Source organism: Danio aesculapii, chromosome 5 (genome assembly GCF_903798145.1).
Source record: "Danio aesculapii chromosome 5, fDanAes4.1, whole genome shotgun sequence".
Taxonomy (NCBI): Eukaryota; Metazoa; Chordata; class Actinopteri; order Cypriniformes; family Danionidae; genus Danio; species Danio aesculapii.
The window spans coordinates 38,400,418-38,423,430 of NC_079439.1; the positions used below are offsets into that span (position 1 = coordinate 38,400,418).

Here is a 23,013-nt window from a genome sequence, read left to right on the forward strand (position 1 = left end):
TGATGCGGGCAGCAACTGGAAGCCAGTGCAAACGGGTGAGTAGCGGAGTGACATGTGCTCTTTTGGGTTCATCAAAGACCACTCGTGCTGCTGCGTTCTGAAGCAGCTGAAGAGGTTTGATAGAACTAGCTGGTAGCCCGGCTAGCAGAGAGTTGCAATAGTCCAGTTTGGAGAGGACAAGAGCTTGAACAATGAGTTGAGCTGTATGTTCAGATAGGAAGGGTCGGACCTTTCTGATGTTGTAGAGTGCGAATCTGCAAGATCGAGCAGTTCTAGAAATGTGGTCAGAGAAGTTCAGTTGGTCATCAATCGTAACTCCAAGGCTTTTTACCATTTTGGATGCAGTGATGGTTGCTCCATCCATCTGGATTGAAAAGTTATGGTGAAGGGTCGGGTTGGCAGAGACTTCAAGCATTTCCGTTTTCATGAGGTTAAGCTGGAGATGATGATCTTGCATCCAGAGTGAAATGTCTGACAGGCAGGCTGAAATGCGAGCTGGAACCGAGGGATCATCAGGGTGGAAAGAGAGGTATAGCTGGGTGTCATCAGCATAGCAGTGGTAGGAAAAACCATGTTTCTGTGAAAACAAGTGTAATGTAACGTTTACCTTTCAGAAGAGTGAACAACTGCTTTTATTATCACTATATCATAAAACAACCCACTAATCGCTAAACGCTAATCATGAACTAATGTATTAATTAACATTTAAGTTTAAGCTAAATGTGACCAACATGAACTCATGAGCTGTTAATGTATAATTCTGTCGTGACTTTACTTGGAGGGGCCACATCACTATTACAGTTTTTCTCAGTCGCTTTGGTGCATTTCTCACAACACTATTTACATTTGCACAACAGTTAATGCATTTCTCAAAACAATTAGTACAAACTGCAAAACCTAGTTGATAACCTGTAAAAGCGTGTCACTTGCTCAAAATGGATAGCTCATTCCTCAAAAGCAAGTATTCATGTCAATGAAAGTGTCAGTGTCCTCAAGATGAAAAGTCTTATGGCTTTGATAAGATAGTCAAATGGCTTTGTCTTGTTTTCATTATGAAAGTTTACTCTGTACAAAAAAAGTCAGATTTTGGTGACACTTGCTGAAAATGCTCAAGATGACACTTCCTGAAAATGCTCAAGACAGCACTATATACTATTTGCACAGCCATTTGTAAACTATAGTAAAGTTAGACATTACTGTATTTAGTGAGCTATCTGAGTACAAGACACTGAATCTGTGTGTTTCACATTTTTACTGCGTATGCTCTTTGCAATTCTAATTTATTCACAGCATTGTGCAAAATAATAAATACACTCTTATTTACAACAAACATAAACTTCCTTTGGGTAGAGCTGTGCACTAATAAACAATATTGTAGCACATATTGGAACTGAACCTACAACATACACAGGTCTGAAAATCATTTGTGTAGTTGTTCAATTTAGAAGACATTTTCAGGAAAAATTAAAAAATTTTATGAAAATCTTCATAAAAATTAGCTTGACAGATTTTGACAACTAGTTCAGCATTTTTGTATGTAATGACTCAAGTAATGAAATGAGGATTATTAGCTTTATATGGAATGACTATTCAGCAATCACAAGTTTAGTTAATTTTGACTGACATGACATAAACAAATGATAATGTTATAAAACAGCAGAGAGTTATGAAAGCAATTTATGCATGTCCAAAAGCATCTGCAATTTGTTGGAAGGAATGAGAAACTGCTACTATGAGGTGCACAAATGACTAATTGTTTTGAGAAATGCATTAACTGTTGTGCAATTGTAAATAGTGTTGTGAGAAATGAACCAAAGCGACTGAGAAAAACTGTAACTCATCCTTAACTACTCATCCTGTGTTTAAACTGTTTATGTTAATGTTGACTGAACACTTTCCTATTGTTATTCACTAGACGGACGTGCCTAAGGAGTTCAGGAGTAGTTAAGAATGGGTTAATGATGATGTTCCCCTCCAAGTAATGTCATGACATAATTATACATTAACATGTCATGAGTTCATGATGGTTAAATTAAGCATAAACTAATGTGTTAATTCATACATTAATTAACAAACATCATGTACTAACAAGTAGGGATGTGCCGATCAGGTTTTTTTTTCCCTTGGGTCCGAGTCTGAGTCATTTGATTTTGAGTATCTACCAATACCGAAATCCGATCCAATAATTCAATAATACATAAAAAAAGAATAAATAAGAGCAGAGAAACAGATCCAGCATGTTCCTTAAGTTTAATTTAATTCACCTTATTTCAACGTTCAACAACTCTGTTAACAAACAGAGCACTTCTGTGAGGTAGCTTGAACAATCAAGTAATAAATAACATCAATTCTTCACTTTTGGACTTGAGTGCAACAGTAAATTTATTAAAAAAAAAAACAGCACCTCAACTTAAAATACCCGGCAGGCAATCCCAAGTTCACATATCTCACAGCAAGCAATGTTGTGGTCATAAACTTTATGATATCTCCAGACCACAGACATACTCGCGATTTCTGCTTCAAGCTGCTTCCATGTTCAACTTTGCCGGCATTTAACCCATAGTGTCTCTGCAACAAAGTGATGTCATGCCGCACGCGTTGCTGTTTCTGTGTGAAGTCAAGACAGAGGTCTAACTCTGTGCCACCGCATAACTATAGATGTGTTAAAAAATAATCAGAATATATATATATATATATATATATATATATATATATATATATTGAGTCAGAACAAAGAATATGTAAACAGTGTGACACGAATCAAATAGAGGATGAAGCACACTTCCTTCTGTTCTGCCCCAAATACACCATAACCAGAGAAATATTTTTCCCCCAATTTGAAACATTGATTAATTCATTTTTTAATTTAAATGAATCAGAAAAACTTTACCATGTACTCGGAGAGGATGAATTGACATCTAATCTAGCTGCAAAATATGTATACACCCTACACACCATAAGAAATGGTTAATGTAAATTCATATATCTTATATAATAGTCTAAACTTTTCACTTTGTATTATTATCATCAAATGTATTATCAGATTTTTTTGTCATTTATTTATCTACTGTATTATTATAATTTTTATGTTATTTGATGATGTTAATATATTACATATATAAAATGCTTTTGCATGCAATACTGCATTAAATGTCATGCCAATAAAGCGACTTACACTTGAACTTGAGTCCTGATCGGGGCGTAACATCCAATCGAGTCTGAATCTGTGTGATCATATCTGGAGATACCTACTAACAAGTAATTAAGGTATCCATCATGACCACATTAACTCATATTGTAGTTAAAATTAGTTCGAGATTAGCGCATGCATTAACTCATCATTAATTCATTATAAAGTAATGTTTAGTTTACATATTAGCACATCATTATTCATGTACTGTTATTGTGAAGTGTTACCATTATATGGAATGTGATCTTTACTTAATATTCTAAAGGTTTTTGGCATGAAATAAACATCTCTAATTTGGCCCCATACTATATATTTTTGGAGGATTGCCGAAAACGACAGACCAGTGTCACATTTTCAAGTCTTACATATTGCATATTCCAAATCCCAATCTGTGTTCGTCCCTTCAGGGCTTTATATATGCAACATGAAAAACAAATAATGAAAGGGACGAACAGTGATATGTTAAGCTGACCAAAATAATACAGATATAGAGTTAAGCGGAGCAGAACCACGATTCCCCAATAATCCTCTTGACGCTAAATACAAGGGAAAGAAAATCTTTCAAAAATGAGCCCGAAAATGCAGATGTGTTATTATAAATGTGTATGTGGTAAAATATGAGGTCAAAACCAGTGTCAGTCCTGCAGCACACACACACACACATAAATATCCTGAACAGCAGCACGAAGGAGAAGGAGAAGGAGAGAAATATGAGGGGAGGGGAAGCAGAGCAGGTCTGGGATGAAGAGAGCGAGAGAGAGAGAGGGAGGGATGGAGAGAGGGGGGTGTCATGCTTACGGCATGTGACAGAGAGAGAGAGAGGAGGAGGAGGAGGAGCAGAGAGAAAGGTATCATCAGCAGCAACAGCAGTGCAGCACAAAGACGAAGGAACACGTTGGAGGTGTGGAGAGAGAGAAGGAGAGAGGCTGAGCTTTGAGGAAGACTGAGCTGTTTGCCGCAGACATGACCACGAGCTCATCACTCAAGCGGACATAACCTTGAAGATCCTCGCCTGCTGCTGCTGCTGCCACACACACACTGGAGCACAGCGATAGAGTGTGTGTGTGAGGGGCGTTCAGGCGTTGCTATGCGATTCAGGGAGCCGCATCATCACCATCATCATCACCCGTGTGCTCCTGCATGTGTGTTTCTTCAGCAACTAATGGGCAGCAGTGAGCGTGTGTGAGCTGCAGTTCAGTGTGCATGCGGAGGAAAGGCTAGAAAAGGTGTCTGTGCGATGCAAGAGCAGGTGAAGCGTCCTGCACCCTGAATGTGTGTGTGTGAGAGAGAGACTGAGAGATGCAGTATGGTTGAAGTCTCTGTGCCTCAGCATCATCAGATTTTCTGCTGCAGATGCTACACTAGCTCATCTCCGCACTAGAGCGCTGCCCTGACACACACACTCACACACACCAACGGACACGGACGCAAACCCTCGCACACACACACAAGCACACAGCTGCGGCTTTCAAGAGGAGCCCCAAGAAGCTCATCACAGGTCAACAGAGGGACACTGGAAAAGTCGCCGAGGGCAGAGGTCGTGACACCTCAGGCTGAAGGTCGGCAGAGCAGTGAGAGTCATAAGCGCGGCATCATGGGAGAGTGGACTATATTGGAGAGGTTGCTGGAGGCTGCGGTACAGCAGCACTCTACTATGATCGGCAGGTAAGAGCTCTAGTGCAACACACACACACACTCCGCAGAGTGCATGTGTCAGATGTGTGTATTTAGGGTTAAGATAGTTCACATTAGTAAATGCATCAGGTCAATAGGTGAATTAACATTTTCTATATGTATTCACTTATATAAAAATAGTATTATGAATATACATGAATTTTATTTTCAGACCTTAAATATATAAAAAACATCTATATATGTAAACTATTGTATATATTATTTAGTGTGTATATGTGCAAACTATCATATACAGGTATATATTACTGGTATTTGTGTGTAAAATAGTTTTCCAATATTTAAGGTCTGAAACCAATGAATATTCCAATGAATAGAAATGTGTAGATGTGCTGTTATTAATGAGGGATAGAATGACAATGAGAGATCCATCTATCCATCAATCCACCTATTTATCAACCGATCCACCTCTATTCATCTATCCATCGATCCACCTATCAATCGATCTATCTATCTATCCATCCATCCATCCATCATCCATCCATCCATCCATCCATCCACCTATCTATCTATTCCTCGATCCACCTATCTATCGATCCATTGATCTATCTATCCATCCATCCAATTATCCATCTATTCATCGATCCACCTATCTATCCATCGATTCATCTATCTATCTATCTATCTATCTATCTATCTATCTATCTATCTATCTATCTATCTATCTATCTATCTATCTATCTATCTATCTATCTATCTATCTATCTATCTATCCACCCACCCATCCACCTATCCATCCATCCATCCATCCATCCATCCATCCATCTATCTATCTATCTATCTATCTATCTATCTATCTATCTATCTATCTATCTATCTATCTATCTATCTATCTATCTATCTATCTATCTATCTATCTATCTATCTATCTATCTATCTATCTATCGACCCACCTATCGATCGATCAATCAATCTATTTAACCATCCATCCACACATCCATCCATCCATCCATTCAAATTATTAGTCAAAGAATCAAAAAACACAACATTTACATAAAAATTAAGCAGCACAACACTGATAAGAAACAAGAAATGTTTGCAGGAAATCAATACTTTTAATGATTTCTGAAGGATCATGCAACTAGTAAAAAGAATAAAAACGCAGGATGTTAAAAGTGAATTACATTTAATTTGAAAATATATTACTACAAAAAAAGAGGAGATTTAAAATAATGTTTAATATTATTTATGCATAAATGCATCTTTGGGGAAAATAAGAGACTTCTTTCAAAAACATCTAAATGTGTTACAAAATCAATACAGAATGCTCCTGGTTGTTTCAGAACTGTGTACAGTCCTTATTCTCTGAGGCAGAATAAATTTTCAGTAATCGATACGCTGCCTTACAGACTCAGACCTAGAGCTTTGCTATCAACAGAGAGATTATAAATGTGACTGCTGAAAATTAAAGATTGATATAAAGCATATTGACATCAGCAGGAAAGAAAATTAAACTTCCATTAAGATAAACGCGCACGCACACACACACACACACACACACACACACACACACACACACACACACACACGCGCACACAAACACACATACATACACGCGCACACAAACCATATGTGTCATGAAGGCATGTTGAGATTGGAAGAATCAAGCACATTTGCGTGTGTGTGTGTGTGTGTGTGTATGTGTGTCTGTGTGTGTGCGTCAAACTTGAGTAAGCACTACTCTCTGCTGTGCTCATTAACCTTAACTGCAGGTAGCCTCACACCAAGGGCATGCCCTTCTTCTCCTGTCTGTGTGCGTATTTTTGCACAAAGGGCTTGGAAGTGAGAGTGTGCAGGACACTCAGGGTTATGTATATCATTTCTACACTAACATACAGAAAATTACATTCCAAGACATGTTTTTATGAAGAATGTATTTATAACGGAGCTAATTACAGCAGATGGATACAAACTCAAACACATTCTTCATCAGGCATCCCATTAGGAGCATCAATATCAATTCACTTTTGTTTTGTTTTACAGTGCGCTGCAATAATTTTGGCACTCTTTGGCACTAAATATGAACAAAAAAGAATGTGGAAAAAAATTCTTTATTGTTTAACATTTCAACTTTTTGCTCAATATAACAACAACGACAAATATATAAATTCACCCCTATGAATTCATATGAGCAAATGAATTTTTAGAAAGCACATTCATTTTTAGTACTGGATAAATAACAGGTAATTGTTCAACCGGGACCCCCTGTTTTACAGTAGTCTTTCATCACAATGGAAAAGTTCAAGATCAGAGCAAAATGATTGTGATTTGTGAAAAATATGTTGAACTTCACAAAATGGGAAGTGATGATGAGAAATAGCACTGAAAATGCCAACACAATATCACGACAATTCGTAACTTTTTGCTTTAGTGGCTAATTCATATGAATTTGTACGATCTAATTCGTACAATTTAGTACAATTTGCTCATCCCCCAATGACGGTTGGGTTTAGGGGTGGGGTTAGGTGCCACGCCTCCTTTTTTAAATCGTACAATTTCGTACGACTGAACTCATTTCCACCTTGAGGTCAATAATTACACAGCGAGAATTTCCTTGTGTTTAAAAAACATCTAAAAGATGTCCAAACATAGATGTCTTGGTCATTATAAATGATAATAAATATCTAACAATTATAATTGACATTTTAGGCATCGATTGTCCAAAAAACACACACACAACAGATTAATAATTAAATAGACAGATTAAACAGACTTTACATGTGTAGTCTTTCAATTTGATGACTAGTCTGTTTGTTCTATGTGTGGATTTCTACATATGTGGATGTCTATTAGATGTCTTTTAATCAGTAAGAAGACGAGGGTCAGTCTTATCCAAACAAACTGTTATAGGAGGACAGTTTTAGTGACCCAAAAACTGCAGTATTCACAGCTGGAGACCTGCAGAATTAGTTGGGTCACAGAGCCACCAAATCTCCAAAAAGTCAAATCTGACATCACCAACCAGCAATCTCAAATCATCCAAAAACAAACTCGCGTTTCTTTGGCCTTTTTGTTAATATTTTAAGCAAAATATCAAAAGGTTAAACATTTTTTCACTGCATTTTTGCTCATATTTACCCTGTGTGTCAATATTGGTGGAGGACACTATATTTCTATAGCCTTTAATTAATTCAATATTTTAGGGAAGATTTTTATAGCCTGAGTCAAATCTTTTTGCTAACTCAGCACTTTGTCAAACATGGCATTTTTCATCCAGTGGACCTTCAGCCTGTAACAAAATCCGTATTTCACTTGAGGTGGTGTAATAAACTTCTTTCAGGTCAGCACTGCTTTAACCAGCAGTCAATCACTTCACATTGATCCATCACAAAACATCTGACGCATAATGGGAAGCAGACTTGCTATCGTTTAATGAATCCTTAATGTAGGGCTGTCTGAGGTTAGCAAACGCTTTCATTCATTATGTAACACTGTGTAAGGGAAATGCACACATATTAGTTATTTATGGTGGGAACTTCATATTCACTTCTGTTTTTTAAATATAAGGTTTTGATGTTTTCTATGTTTGTTATGTTTTATGTTTACACTACCTGGTAAAAGTCTTGTCAAGTTAAAAGTCAAGTTATTATTTGTTGTTCCTAAAACATGGATAGGCGATCCATGTTTTAAGAACAACAAATAATAACTTGACTTCTAGTTGATCATTTGATGAAAAAATGATATAATTCTTCATTCAAAAATACAGAACTTACTCAAATGTAGGTTTTCTAAAGATATTGGGAAGCTTTATCTGAAGAGTATAAAACTTTAATGCGCTCTGTGCCCCAATGGTCTCTTTAGTAATAATGTAAAGAAACAGGTTTATTGAGGAAAGTGCAGGAGAATGAGTGCTAATCAAATACAGTATAAATATTAATAACTCCTCATGCACTTCTGAAAATATGCTGTTTTGCGTATTTAAATGAAACACATATTCATTTATAAGCGGTAATTTGCCCCTTTTTTTGCAAATAATTTTCCTCGTATAAAAAAAATAGTACAATATCAGTGAGAAATACACTTAAAAATGTTTTGCTCATTTGACTTCATAGTGTCTCAATAATTGTGGCGCATATTTGTTTGTTTTTATAAAACTGTGCTGTTTGCAATTTTTCTTTCTCTCAATACATTTTTTTTGTAGTTTGTTTCACACAAATATCAAACAATAAGTACATTTTTCATAGCTTTTTCTGATCACATTTTCCAGGAGTGCCAATATCAGAGTATGACACTGAATAACAAAATTACTTGTAGCTGTTTTGGAATTTGCGTCCCGGCAAAGAATTTGTGTTTAATAGTCATCTAAATGTAGACAGCTTGGCTTCAACAAGGCTAAACTGGGGCTGTCAGTGAAAATCTAATAGACGTCTAAGAATAGACCAAAACTAGACTAGTCATCAAATAGACAGATTAGACAGACTTTATATGTGTAGTCATTCATTTCTGTTTATTTGTTGGCCTATTCTTAGACGCCTATTAGATTTTAGCCAAGACGACTATGTTTAGACATCTATTAGACATCTTTTAAAAACAAAAATGCTTGCTGGGATGGTTGTGTTGTTGTGTGTGTCTATGTGTGTGTGATTGTGCGTGTGTCTGTGAGGCATGTGTGGTAATCAGTGTTGTCTACTCTCTGTCTCTTTGAGGTCTGATCAAGCACTTGAGGCTGGATTCATAGCGACAGAATGAATAAATGAATGAACAGATGAATAAAGCCTCTACTATCATTCATCAGCTGCTGAATTCCCACCCTCCCTCAGAACACACATAAAGACAAACACAACGCAGCTCAGGCACTTTCAGTCCCCAGCTTTAAATGTATCCACACACACACACAGTTTTATTTCTGACTGAGAGAGACTCAAGCTGTTGGGTCCATCTTTATCCAAGCAAAACCAAATGCAACCACTTGTATGTGCGGTTGTATGTCCTCACTCTCAATTGATTGCTGATCTGTTGTAGTTTCAGATATTCAATATTTTCTTCCCTCAGTTGTTTTGAGTGGTCACAACAGTGTAATCTATACCGTTCTCCATTTACTGTCTAGTCAGGACAACACACACACACACACACACACGCACGCACACACACACACACACACACACACGCATGCAGAGAGAGACTTCATGTTCATGTTCCTGTCAGCAGGTATATTCGTTCTCAAATCTACTAATATTCCCTCACAGATTAAATATAGAATCATCAGTCTCTTGATCTTTCATAATCTCCAGCCACACACATGCACACACCTCATGTGACAATGCAGATTATTAAGCGGCACCTGAGAGATGGAATTGGAGAGCGTAACATGCTCATATTTCACTCAGTCTTTATTGCTGTGCTAGAGAGAGAGAGTGAAATAAACAAGCAATATATCTTCAACTCTAAAGGGAGAGTTCTCCCAGAAATGAAAATTCTGTCATCATTTACTCAACCTTCACATGTTCCAAACCAGTTTGAGGTTTTTGTTTTCGTTTTGTTGAATTGAAGAATCGCAAAAATGCTGTTTCCTGATATGGTTGTCAATGGTTATCAGTTTACAACATTCTTCAAAATATCTTATTTTGTGCGCAATAGAACAAAAAACACTCAAACTGGTTTGTAAACACATTTTTATTTTTGTGTGAACTATTCCTTTAAACTTTAAATCCTACACAAATGACTTGGCAATTTACTGCTTAAACCATACAATCTTTAACTCTTTCAAAACTTTAGTCACAGCCATATCACCCTGCAGCCCTAGACCAGTTACTCACAGAAGCTAAGCAGGGCTGAGCCTGGTTAGTACCTGGATGGGAGACTGCATCGGAAAACTAGGTTGCTTTTGAAGTGGTGTTAGTCAGGCCAGCAGGAGGTGCTCAATCTGCGGTCTGTGTGAGTCCTAATGCTCCAGTATAGTGAAGAGGACACCATACTGTCAGTGAGCACTGTCTTTCGGATGAGATGTTAAACCGAGGACCCGTGTTCATTAACCCTGGTGTCCTGGCCAAATGCTCTCCATCGGTCCTTACCCTCACAATAATCCCCATTCACCGAATTGGCTCTATAATCTCTCCACTCCATTTATAGCTTGTGTGTGGTGAGCGCACTGGTACTGTTGTCCCGTGGCTGCTGTTGCATCAGCCAAGTGGTTTCTGCACACTGGTGGTGGTGGTGTGGAGAGACCCGCCTCATGATTATGAAGCGCTTTGGGTGTATGGCCATAATAATTGCGCTATATAAATACACATTACTTACTACATACTAGAGTTAATACTTATTTATAAAAGAATAATCACATTCCAAAAGGCATCAAATTCTCTAAAGTGAAAGTAAAGACATTTAAACTGTAATGAAAATTTCTATTTCAAATAAATTCTTTCGAATTTTTTTTTTCCATCGAAAGAACTAAAAATCATGAAAAAACATGGCAGGTTTCTCTGATTTAAATAAACATTAACATTACCAATTTTAATTGCTTCGTGAGCATCAAATCAGCATCAGCAGGATTTCTGACAGATCATGTGACACTGATGACTGGAATAATGATGCTTAAAATGGAAACAGAGCCAAGTGAAAGTTTGTGAACTTGCAGAATCTGTGAAAATGAGAATAATTGTATTAAAATAGGAGAGATTGTGGTGGCACAGTGGGTAGCGCTGTCACTTCACAGCAAGAAGGTTGCTGGTTTGAGCAACTCGGCTGGGTCAGTTGGCATTTCTGTGTGGAGTTTGCATGCTCTCCCTGTGTTGGCGTGGGTTCCCTCTGGGTGCTCCGGTTTCCCCCACAAGTCCAAAGACATGTGGTACAGGTTAATTGGGTAAGCTAAAATTGTCTGTAGTGTATGTGTGTGAATGGGTGTGTATGGATGTTTCCCAGTGATGGGTTGCAGCTGGAAGGGCTTCTGCTGCGTAAAACATGTGCTGGATAAGTTGGTGGTTCATTCTGCTGTGGCGACCCCAGATTAATAAAGGGACTAAGCCGAAAAGAAAATGAATGAATGAATGAATGAATAAGAGAGATCATATAAAATGTCTGTTTTTGTTTTGTGATGGTTGTTGTGTCCCTTGATTGATCTGAAGAGTTAAACTACATGCTGTTCTTCAGCAAATCCTCAATGCCCATTCAGATTTTTCTTCTTTTTACTCGAGGGACTTAACAACAACTATTTAAATGCACACTGATGCTCTAGATAGAAGAGCTGGATGAATTTGTCCTGATTTTTCTAATTTTGTTAAAATATATTTTTCCATCATTTAGTACTGACCTTTAGTATTAACAGAAGACTCTTGTGTGTTAATTAAGTAAAATTGTACTTGGTCTTTAAATTTCGAACGTTTTTGTCAATGCGAGTGAACATGTTTTATGTAAAAATCTTACCCAGAACAATACAAAATAAAAATTAATAAGCAATTTGTATGATCTATATTGTTTTTATTGTTATCTTTAAAATTAACTTACATTTTTTGCAAGCGGTCCACAATATAAATATTTTACAATAATGCTGATATTTCTATACGTTAAATGAATGCAACATTGATGAGTATAGAAGATTTATCAATAATCATTTATATATTATTGATAACTATAAGTCTAGGGCTGGGCAATTTGGCCTAAAATCTAAATCTCGATTAATTAAACATGTTAACTTGATTACAATTAATGAACGATTGTTTTATTTTTATTTTTTTATCTTTGCTGACAATTTTTGTAGAGTAAATATGCATTTGTCTTTGGTACAAGCTGCTCTTGTTGCTCAGTTGTCTCAGTGTTTAAGTTGTCCATTCTCAACATGTTGGGGGAATAACCTGACATAACAGAGCGGGGTTACGTGACTTCACATGCATAGAGAAAGTAATTGGAAAAAAATCAACCTGGAAAAACGTAATCAATTATATGTTATGAATGTCGATTTCAATTATTTTTCGATTCATTGCCTAGCCCTATGTAAGTCTTAATAACATCAAGCTTTTGAATGGAATTAAAAAGTTAAGTTGTTTTGTATGAGTTATGTATCTACAGCAAAAGGACCCTCCAAATCAAAAGCTACTGGTCAGCCCATTATTCAGGAAACGTTTGGAAAAACAAAGTCACTTATACAACAAAATTATAGACATGACTAGTGCAATGATATTACATTTCCACAGAAAAGAAAGCTATCCAAAGATGCCTTTTTAAGTTGTAATGTAATCTGTGTTTTTGAAACTAATGAAGATAGTCAGTGATTTATTAGAATTATTTAGAATCTTATATTGACTCATACTATACTGAACTACATCAGGGTTCCCAAACTTTTCAGCCCGCGACCCCTAAAATAACAAAGCCTGTGACTCGTGACCAAAATATTCTTTGTGGTGGTTATAAATATAAAAGCTTGCACACAATGGCACTCACAAACCAATAGGCCCAGCCAGGACATTTAATCATTTAATCGTGGAAAATGCCACTCGGAGACCATTCTTTAAGTTCAGTTTTGGCCTGAATTTATTTTTGATGTACATGAATGACGTAAACGGTGTCAGAAAGTTTAACCTGGTGCCATAAAATCAATGTGCTGCATCTGACGCTATTGCTGTGTCTTTAATATAATGTAATCACCCCAGGGGTGGCAAAAAAAATTTATTAATTAAAAAGCTGATGGCTTTTTATTTGCATGTTGTTTGTTAATGTTTATTATTAACATGTTAACAATGTTACTATTAACTATTATTTTGCTCTTCAGTAGGTTATAAAATATGATAATTCTAATAGTTTAATAAAATTTAGTTGATTTTTGCAAACGGGGGGTTCCCGACCCCCACTTTGGGAAACACTGCACTACATGACCATAATTTGATCATAATATATGACCATAATTTATTTTGATGTGATTTATCAAATTTGGATTTTGCTATTTTTGTTTGGAAAATTTGTCCCTGAACCCCAAAACATCTTTATGGGGACTTTCCATAGACTTGATTATTTTTATCCTGCACAGATTCTTTATTCTAAACAATCTGCATTTTTACATTGTCTGAATACTTCATTCTGGGTAATTTATGAGCTGTATTTTTCATAAAAACTGAAAGAAAAAAAACTCCACAAGACCTAAACTTACTGGTATTACTTGTGGGGACATTTATATCACCACAATGTAAGAAATACACACACTCAATCACACACTAGATTATAGTAGGTCAATGTAGGTCATGCTTTGATAAAGCCTTTGTACAAATTGCTTGTCTGAAGTCATGCTCCACGCGTACAGCTACATTACCCTTTTATTTGATCATGCTTTTATCTATTTCATTGTTTTTGTCTCCAGGGATTTTATGATTTCATTTTTTTATTACTTGTCTTCTTTCATTTTCCATACTCAGGATGTAGGACAGAACTAGTCGTCTCTTGTTTGAAGTAGGAAGCCTTTATTGACACAGAGGAGACACAGAGGAGGAGAAAGAGAGAAAGAGAGAGAGAAAGAGAGAAAGAGTGGGGGGTTTGGGGAAGAGATGGAAAGCATGTGAGGTAAATCTCTAGTGATAGTCATTTGCAAACACATATCTGTCCTGGTGTCCTCGTTTTCTATGTTTGAACAAGTGCGTGCGTGTGTGTTTTGGAGTTTATTTAGCAATCCTTTGGAGACAAACATGTCTACAACAGTTATTTGAATATGATAAAAGCTCCCTTTGAGGGCATATGAGGACGCCCTCATTTGGAAAATCTATGAAGTTGTAATGTAATCTGTGTTTTTAAAACTAATGAAGATAGTCAGTGATTTATTTAAATTATGTAGAATCTTATATTGACTCATGCTTATACTATACTGCACCACATCAGGGTTCCCAAAGTTTTCAGCCCGCGACCCCCAAAATAACAATGCCTGTGACTCGTGACCCCCAATATTCTTTGCGGTGGTTATAAATATAATACCTTGCACACAATGGCGCTCACAAACCAATAGGCCCAGGTCTTTTCATCATTTAATCGTGGAAAATGCCACTCGGAGACCATCCTTTATGTTCAGTTTTGGCCTGGATTTATTTTTGATGTATGTGAATGACGTAAACGGTGTCAGAAGGTTTAACCCGGTGCCATAAAATCAATGTGCTGCATCTGACACTATTGCTGTGTCTTTAATATAATGTAATCACCCCAGGGGTGGCAAAAAAAAAAAAAAAATAAAATAAATAAAAAGGCTGATGGCTTTTTATTTGCATGTTGTTAGTTAATGTTTATTATTAACATGTTAACAATGTTACTATTAACTATTATTTTGCTCTTCAGTAGGTTATAAAATATGATAATTCTAATAGTTTAATAAAATTTAGCTGATTTTTGCAAACGGGGGGTTCCCGACCCCCACTTTGGGAACCACTGCACTACATGACCATAATTTGATCATAATACATGACCATAATTTATTTTGATTTGATTTATCAAATTTGGATTTTGCTATTTTTGTTTGGAAAATTGTCCCTGAAACCCAAAACATCTTTATGGGGACTTTCCATAGACTTGATGATTTTTATCCTGCACAGATTGTTTATTCTAAACAATCTGCATTTTTACATTGTCTATATACATTATTCTGGGTAATTTATGAGCTGTATTTTTCATAAAAACTGAAATGAAAAAAAACAAGACCTAAACTTACTGGTATTACTTGTGGGGACATTTATATCACCAAACACATATCTGTCCTGGTGTCCTCGTTCTCTATGTTTGAACAAGTGCGTGCGTGTGTGTTTTGGAGTTTATTTAGCAAACCTTTGGAGACAAACATGTCTACAACAGTTATTTGAATATGATAAAAGCTCCCTTTGAGGGCATTTGAGGATGCCCTCATTTAGAAAATCTATTCAGAATAATTATTTTTAATCCTAAAAATTCTAAACAATACAGCAAAATGAGTAGTATTAAGGTTAAAGTAATTACAAGTAGCGTTTGATAAAAACAAAAGAAATCTGTTGTCCTTATTAAGAAAGCACAGTACATATTCGTATATGTTTATGTGTGTGAGTGTGTGAGATTATTTCTTGTATGAAAATGGCTTAGAAAAAGCACAAAAGCCATATTAGGTGTTTCAGCACCCTGTGTGTGGAGAGACAGAAAGGCAGTCACACAACACAGGTCAGCTGTAAAAAATTAGATGAGATGGTCAGCTATAAATACACGGCTGCTATAAGTAAATGCTTTCTTATACCTAGCACATTGTTTATCTGACTTTGTGGTTTGATGTGGAAAAAGAGAGAAGATGGAAAGAGTCAGAGAAAATTTCTGAAAAGCTCTCAAAGTTCATGAATTATTGATAGTTTTGGAGAAGACGCTGTTAGTTTTTAGCAATACTCCCTTTCTGAGACATAAAAATAAATATGTTTGAAGGATTATTTGGAGAACCTAAATAAAATAGTGTGCTGAGGGGGGTATCTGTCCCATCAACATAATCATGGCCGCTCTACTGGCCACATCACTTCCTTTTTTAAAGAGAAAAATAACTCTTAGGTTTTGGATCATATCTGTACATCAATGTTTTGAATTGTTTTAAAACAGTTTTTGCTAAAAAAAAAAAATAATAATAATAAATTTAAGGATGATTATAATTTGATCACAGTAATTTTGGATGCAGACATAAAAGAAGAAAACAAAAAACTGGTCTGTAAATTATATGAATGCATACAAAACTGTAAGACTAATTCATCAAATTACAGAAAACAAAAAAATGGGAGATAGAGTCAAACCAACAAAAAAACAGAGGAAGATTGGACAGATATGTGTGTCAAACAAGCAAAAACCACAAACTCGAGAGCTTGGAGAGAGATTGGATGGCAAAATCTGATGAGGTTCTTCATAACTCCTAAACTGTCTGCATTGCGTACAGGTGTTGAAAGTTTGGGCTCTTGTTGGAGACGATGTGGAACCTCAATGGCTAACCATTTTCATGTTTTTGGGCTTGCCCAAAAATACAGCCCTTCTGGTATGAAATAGCGACTGAAATAAAAAAGATAACTGGAGAAGAATTGGACTACTCATTTATTACATTATACTTTGGGAAAATACCAGAAATTATTCCAATTATTGACAAATACTTCATTCAAATCCTTTTGGTAAGTAGCAGAAAAGCCATAAACCAAAAATAGTTTCAGGCGGATCCTCCAACAAAGGCTCAATGGACAGGAATTGTAAAGGAAATACAATGTAAGGTGAGACTGACTTTTAATCTAAGACTTGATTCAAAAAAGTGCAACAAGTACTGGCAAAAATTGACTGAGTATGTAATTGTAAACAATTAGTGATAATGTACTTTAAATGTATTATGACTTGACTTTGTAACCCATATGACAACCGCTTTGTTCTTTGTTTTTATTTAAATTTTTTCCCCTTCTGTCCCTTTTTTTTTCTTCTAAATAAAATCTTTTTAAAAAGTAAAAAGAAAAAAGCTTGGCACCCCTAAATTTGGAATCATGGAATAATGGAACATCAAAACTGTATTGTTCACAAAACAAGCATGAAATTGGTACTTAAACAGACTGTGTTTAAGTACACAGAAAGTGGCTATAATGTGTTATAAACCACATTTCTTCTGTAAAAGTAAAAAAATTTACCTTAAGGAGCAAGAAATAGCAGGAATAATATGTATGGATCATGAATCATTTGTGTTGATCAATATCAAGTCCATTAAAACCAGAAAAATTTCAAATACTTTATTTATAAAATAGCTCCACTACATGGCTCTCCACATCTGGCCACTTTATTGACTGTAATAACATTGATTGATTTATGGGTGAAAGCTAAAGAGCAAAGATGCTATAAATAAGCGGTTATGGCAACACTGCAGGCACGCACATATATGGCGCATCTGTCAGGTTTAGTGCTGTAATATTAAATTGATCAAGAATAGCAAATGGTTCTACACATGGGAGATGCCTGGCAGACAGTTACCTCGGTGCCAAGCATTCAGTTTCATTGTGTTTTGTAGACCAACATTGAATAATCTATTTAGTTTCTGATGTGCCCCCCCACCCCCCAAATGAAATATTTTTAAGTGAATGAACATTTACTTGAGAAAATAAAAAAATAATAAAAACATTTAACTGAGTTAAAATGGTTTAATTTCTCACCCCTTTGTTTTTAATGTTTCATTCATTATGTTTACACGGACACCAATAATTACATTTTAATATAATTAAGACAATACTCTGATTAAGAGTGTACCTTGTAAACAGTGATTTTTGATAAATTTAATCTGAATAAAGTCATAATCGAGCTAAACAGAAATGGAATTAAGACATGTGGAGTGTGCCGATATAAGTCGCATTATTGAAGTTCAGTACAGACATGTAAACTCCGCAATCAAACTATTACCATCGGGTAGGATTTTCACTGCATTTTGTAACAGGATATTTCATACATACAAGGATGTTTGACACTAATCTCTGCACCTAGTCAATGAAGTCAATGAAGGACCACAGACACATGCATCGTGAAATGTGGCTGTTTTTTCCCCATATAGTGTGCGGTATCAAATTCCATTAAAACTACACTCTTCCAGCAGTTCATACTTGCATTCAATATTTCGTTTGTCACAGGGCGCATGCATGAAATGTTCCTAAATGAAAGTGAAAGTGCCAAACTGCAGTTAAAGTCGACAAATTAAGAATGAAACACTTCAGAGGAAATGTGGATAGGGCGGTAATGCTATGACGTTATTCAAGTTATGTGCTATTACATGTAAAACAGGATCATGAAAGGAACATTTCAAAAAGCAACTCATGTAAACACCTTAATTTTATTATTGTCTTATTCAGATTAAGGCAAATAATTTGATTACTGATGTCCATGTGAATGTAGTCATTGTTAAAGCTAAAATAAACACACCTATTTTTCCTAGCAAACTTTAATGTAAACTCATCTCAAAACCGTGTAACTTGCTCACTCTTAAGGGAATAGTTTACTCGTAGTTTACCATTTGTATTGTTGAACATAAAATTTTAAGAAAGCTGGAAACCTGTAACCATTGATCTCCATATTTGTTTTTCCTAACATGGAAGTCAATGGTTACATGTTTCCAGCTTTATTTAAAATATATTTTGTGTTCAATAGAAGAAAGAAACTCATAAAAGTTTGAAACCAATTAGTGAGTAAATGTTTGGGTGAACTATCCCTTTAACACATAAGACTTTCAATCATCTTGAATACAAAGTGACAATATTTTCTGTGAAATTCTCCCTTTATAGGTGTGATCCAAGTCTTTTAAACGATTGCTTTATAAAATTAACAGGTTTAATTAAAGCTTTTATTTACTTATAACATTGATCACCAAACATCAGAACTACCATCAACCAGACCAGCTTGATGCACAAGAACAAAGCTCATTGATTTTTTAAAAGATCAAAGTAACACGTGACACACAAGATTGAGCCTCACTGGAACTCTTGTCTTTCTGTGAGCAAATCTGAGTACTGTAAACATTGTTCAATGATCAGTATTTTAGTTAAACAAAAACAAAAGGACATCAGTTTCTCTTAAAGCACAATCATCTCTATTCAGGAGACTTGGTTTAAGCCAATTGCTTAATATTAGTTCATTTTAGGATCTTTGCATATATGGTTTAAATCATCAGAGTTTTGGCTAAATTGAATAAAATCTCTTAGATTTAATTTAAATATATATCTTAATTTCGATTGCAAAGGACAACACAAGTCTTTTGGGTTTGGAACAACATGAGGGTTAATAAATGATAACAGAATGTTCAATTTGGAGTGAACTGACCTTTTAATATCATAAGACATTTCACATGTCAGGTAAAGCATTCTCAATTCAAAAATGTTTACTGGAAAATGTACATAAATAATGACAGAGGTTCAAAGAGAAATGCGTCATACCCAAAATAATCTGTTTAAAGGTTTGTGTGACTTCAGAAACAACAACAGCAGCACAGAAAGCTTGACAATCTTATGTCCAAACATGGAGAGAGCCAGTGTACTGTACACATTTAGAGCTGTTTGCTCTCTTTCTTTCTCTCTTATGCACACACGCACACACACGCACACGCACACGCACACGCACACACACATACACACACGCACACACAAAGCCCCACCACTACACTTACTTCATTCACAGTAAACTACAGTCTAAACACAGCACGTGTATTACTACACACACATACACACACACACCAGGTGCTTAAAAATGACTTCTTCATTATGTTTGATTTTATGAATATGCTGTGGTGATGCTCTCAGCGTCTCTCTCCATCTGTCTCTCCGTATCTGTCTATTTGTCTCTCTGCCCATCTGTCTGTGTCCTCTTCCCTCTTTCCATTCCTCGTTAGATTCAAGCTCTTTCTCTCTCGCTCTCTCTCTCACCTTGAGATGTCTCTCTCTCTCTCTCTCTCTCTCTCTCTGTCTTATGGCAAGATACTTTGACTCTTATTCATTTGCAAGATATGCATTCCTGATATAATGATGTGCAATTCCTGATATCAGAAATTGAATTTTCACTCAATGAAATGCTAATTTGATATCAGGAACTGGATATCTACAAATAACAATAGCCAATTTCAACATCAGCGATCACATTTCCTCTAGTAAAAATGTCAGTTCTTAAAATGTTAATTCTAGATATCGTAAATCTATTTCAACATGCTTGGTATTTTATTTATATCTGAAAATGCATTTCTGACATTAATAGGAGAATAATTTCACATATATAAAACAGCTTTCTAACTAGTTACATTTAACATCCGTTATTACATTCATGATAACAGAAATAAACATTTTCTGCAGTGGTCGAGAGAGCTGAACGTGCTGCAATTTAAGAAAACACATGCACACGATGCACAATGCAAACACATTTTTAAAAAACGCATTTCTCACAACACAACAGAAATATTTCAAGAAGACACTAAAACACTATTTAGGTTATGGTTATTTAGGCTAATGAATGGTAATTACACAGGAATCAGGATATGAAAACAAACAAACCAAAAACTTCGAAAGATCACCTACAACTTCACAGAGCAATAGTCATGGCACAGCAGCGTCCGTCACATTTTTGAGTCCACTTGAAACAGAAATGCAGCAGGTTTTATTAATTAATTTGTGTTGTGAGAAAATGCAGCACCTTTTAATAATTGTTTGTGTTGTGAGAAAATGCAGCACGTTTTATTAATTGTTTGTGTTGTGAGAAAATGCAGCGCGTTTTATTAATTTGTTTGTGTTGTGAGAAAATGCAGTACGCTTTATTAATTTGTTCGTGTTGTGAGAAAATGCAGCGCGCTTTATTAATTGTTTGTGTTGTGAGAAAATGCATCACGTTTTATTAATTTGTTTGTGTTGTGAGAAAATGCATCACGTTTTATTAATTTGTTTGTGTTGTGAGAAAATGCAGCGCGCTTTATTAAATGTTTGCGTTGTGAGAAAATGCATCAAGTTTTATTAATTTGTTTGTGTTGTGAGAAAATGCAGCGCGCTTTATTAATTGTTTGCGTTGTGAGAAAATGCATCAAGTTTATTAATTTGTTTGTGTTGTGAGAAAATGCAGCGCGCTTTATTAATTGTTTGCGTTGTGAGAAAATGCAGCACGTTTTATTAATTAATTTGTGTTGTGAGAAAATGCAGCACGCTTTATTAATTGTTTGTGTTGTGGGAAAATGCAGCACGTTTTATTAATTTGTTTGCGTTGTGAGAAAATGCAGCGCGTTTTATTAATTAATTTGTGTTGTGAGAAAATGCATCACGTTTTATTAATTTGTTTGTGTTGTGAGAAAATGCAGCGCGCTTTATTAATTGTTTGCGTTGTGAGAAAATGCATCAAGTTTTATTAATTTGTTTGTGTTGTGAGAAAATGCAGCGCGCTTTATTATTTGTTTGCGTTGTGAGAAAATGCAGCGCGCTTTATTAATTTGTTTGCGTTGTGAGAAAATGCAGCGCGTTTTATTAATTAATTTGTGTTGTGAGAAAATGCATCACGTTTTATTAATTGTTTGCGTTGTGAGAAAATGCAGCACGTTTTATTAATTAATTTGTGTTGTGAGAAAATGCATCACGTTTTATTAATTGTTTGCGTTGTGAGAAAATGCAATACATTTTATTAATTTGTGTTGTGAGAAAATGCAGCGCGTTTTATTAATTGTTTGCGTTGTGAGAAAATGCAGCGCGTTTTATTAATTGTTTGCGTTGTGAGAAAATGCATCACGTTTTATTAATTTGTTTGTGTTGTGGGAAAATGCAGCACGTTTTATTAATTGTTTGTGTTGTGAGAAAATGCAGCGCGCTTTATTAATTTGTTTGCGTTGTGAGAAAATGCAGCGCGTTTTATTAATTGTTTGCGTTGTGAGAAAATGCATCACGTTTTATTAATTTGTTTGTGTTGTGGGAAAATGCAGCACGTTTTATTAATTGTTTGTGTTGTGAGAAAATGCAGCGCGCTTTATTAATTTGTTTGTGTTGTGAGAAAATGCATCACGTATTATTAATTGTTTGTGTTGTGAGAAAATGCAGCGCGCTTTATTAATTTGTTTGCGTTGTGAGAAAATGCATCACGTATTATTAATTGTTTGTGTTGTGGGAAAATGCAGCACGTTTTATTAATTGTTTGTGTTGTGGGAAAATGCAGCACGTTTTATTAATTGTTTGTGTTGTGGGAAAATGCAGCACGTTTTATTAATTGTTTGTGTTGTGGGAAAATGCAGCACGTTTTATTAATTGTTTGTGTTGTGGGAAAATGCAGCACGTTTTATTAATTGTTTGCGTTGTGAGAAAATGCAGCGCGTTTTATTAATTGTTTGCGTTGTGAGAAAATGCAGCACGTTTTATTAATTGTTTGTGTTGTGAGAAAATGCAGCGTGTTTTTTAAAAATGTTTCGCGTTTTCACAATTTCTGGCGTTTTTGTATAATTGCATAATAATAATTGCATATAATTTTTCTTAAATTGCAGCACATCAAGCTCGCTCGGCCACTGTAAGTTTCACTAATTATTAATATAAAACTTAATCAATTCAATTGTTGAAATAAATTAAAAACAGACAATTCCACTAGTAGCCACACAAACACTGATATAAAAAAGTGAATTTGGAATTTTAAACTCAAAAGAAATCAATCTTAATATACAGTAGAATCTGAATGGGGCTGCATGGTGGCGCAGTGGGTAGCACGTTCGCCTAACAGCA

At 35.5% G+C, this 23,013-nt stretch overlaps 1 protein-coding gene across 1 annotated transcript in view; it reads left to right on the top strand.

Annotated features, from left to right (window-relative positions):
* The first annotated feature begins 4,003 nt into the window (after positions 1–4,003).
* Positions 4,004–23,013, top strand: part of gjd1a (gap junction protein delta 1a) — a 29,417-nt gene continuing 10,407 nt past the window's right edge. The window contains exon 1 of the mRNA XM_056458138.1: positions 4,004–4,855. Within this exon, the coding sequence (XP_056314113.1) occupies positions 4,785–4,855 (71 nt within the window). The 5' untranslated portion in view covers positions 4,004–4,784. The remainder of the gene's footprint in view (positions 4,856–23,013) is intronic.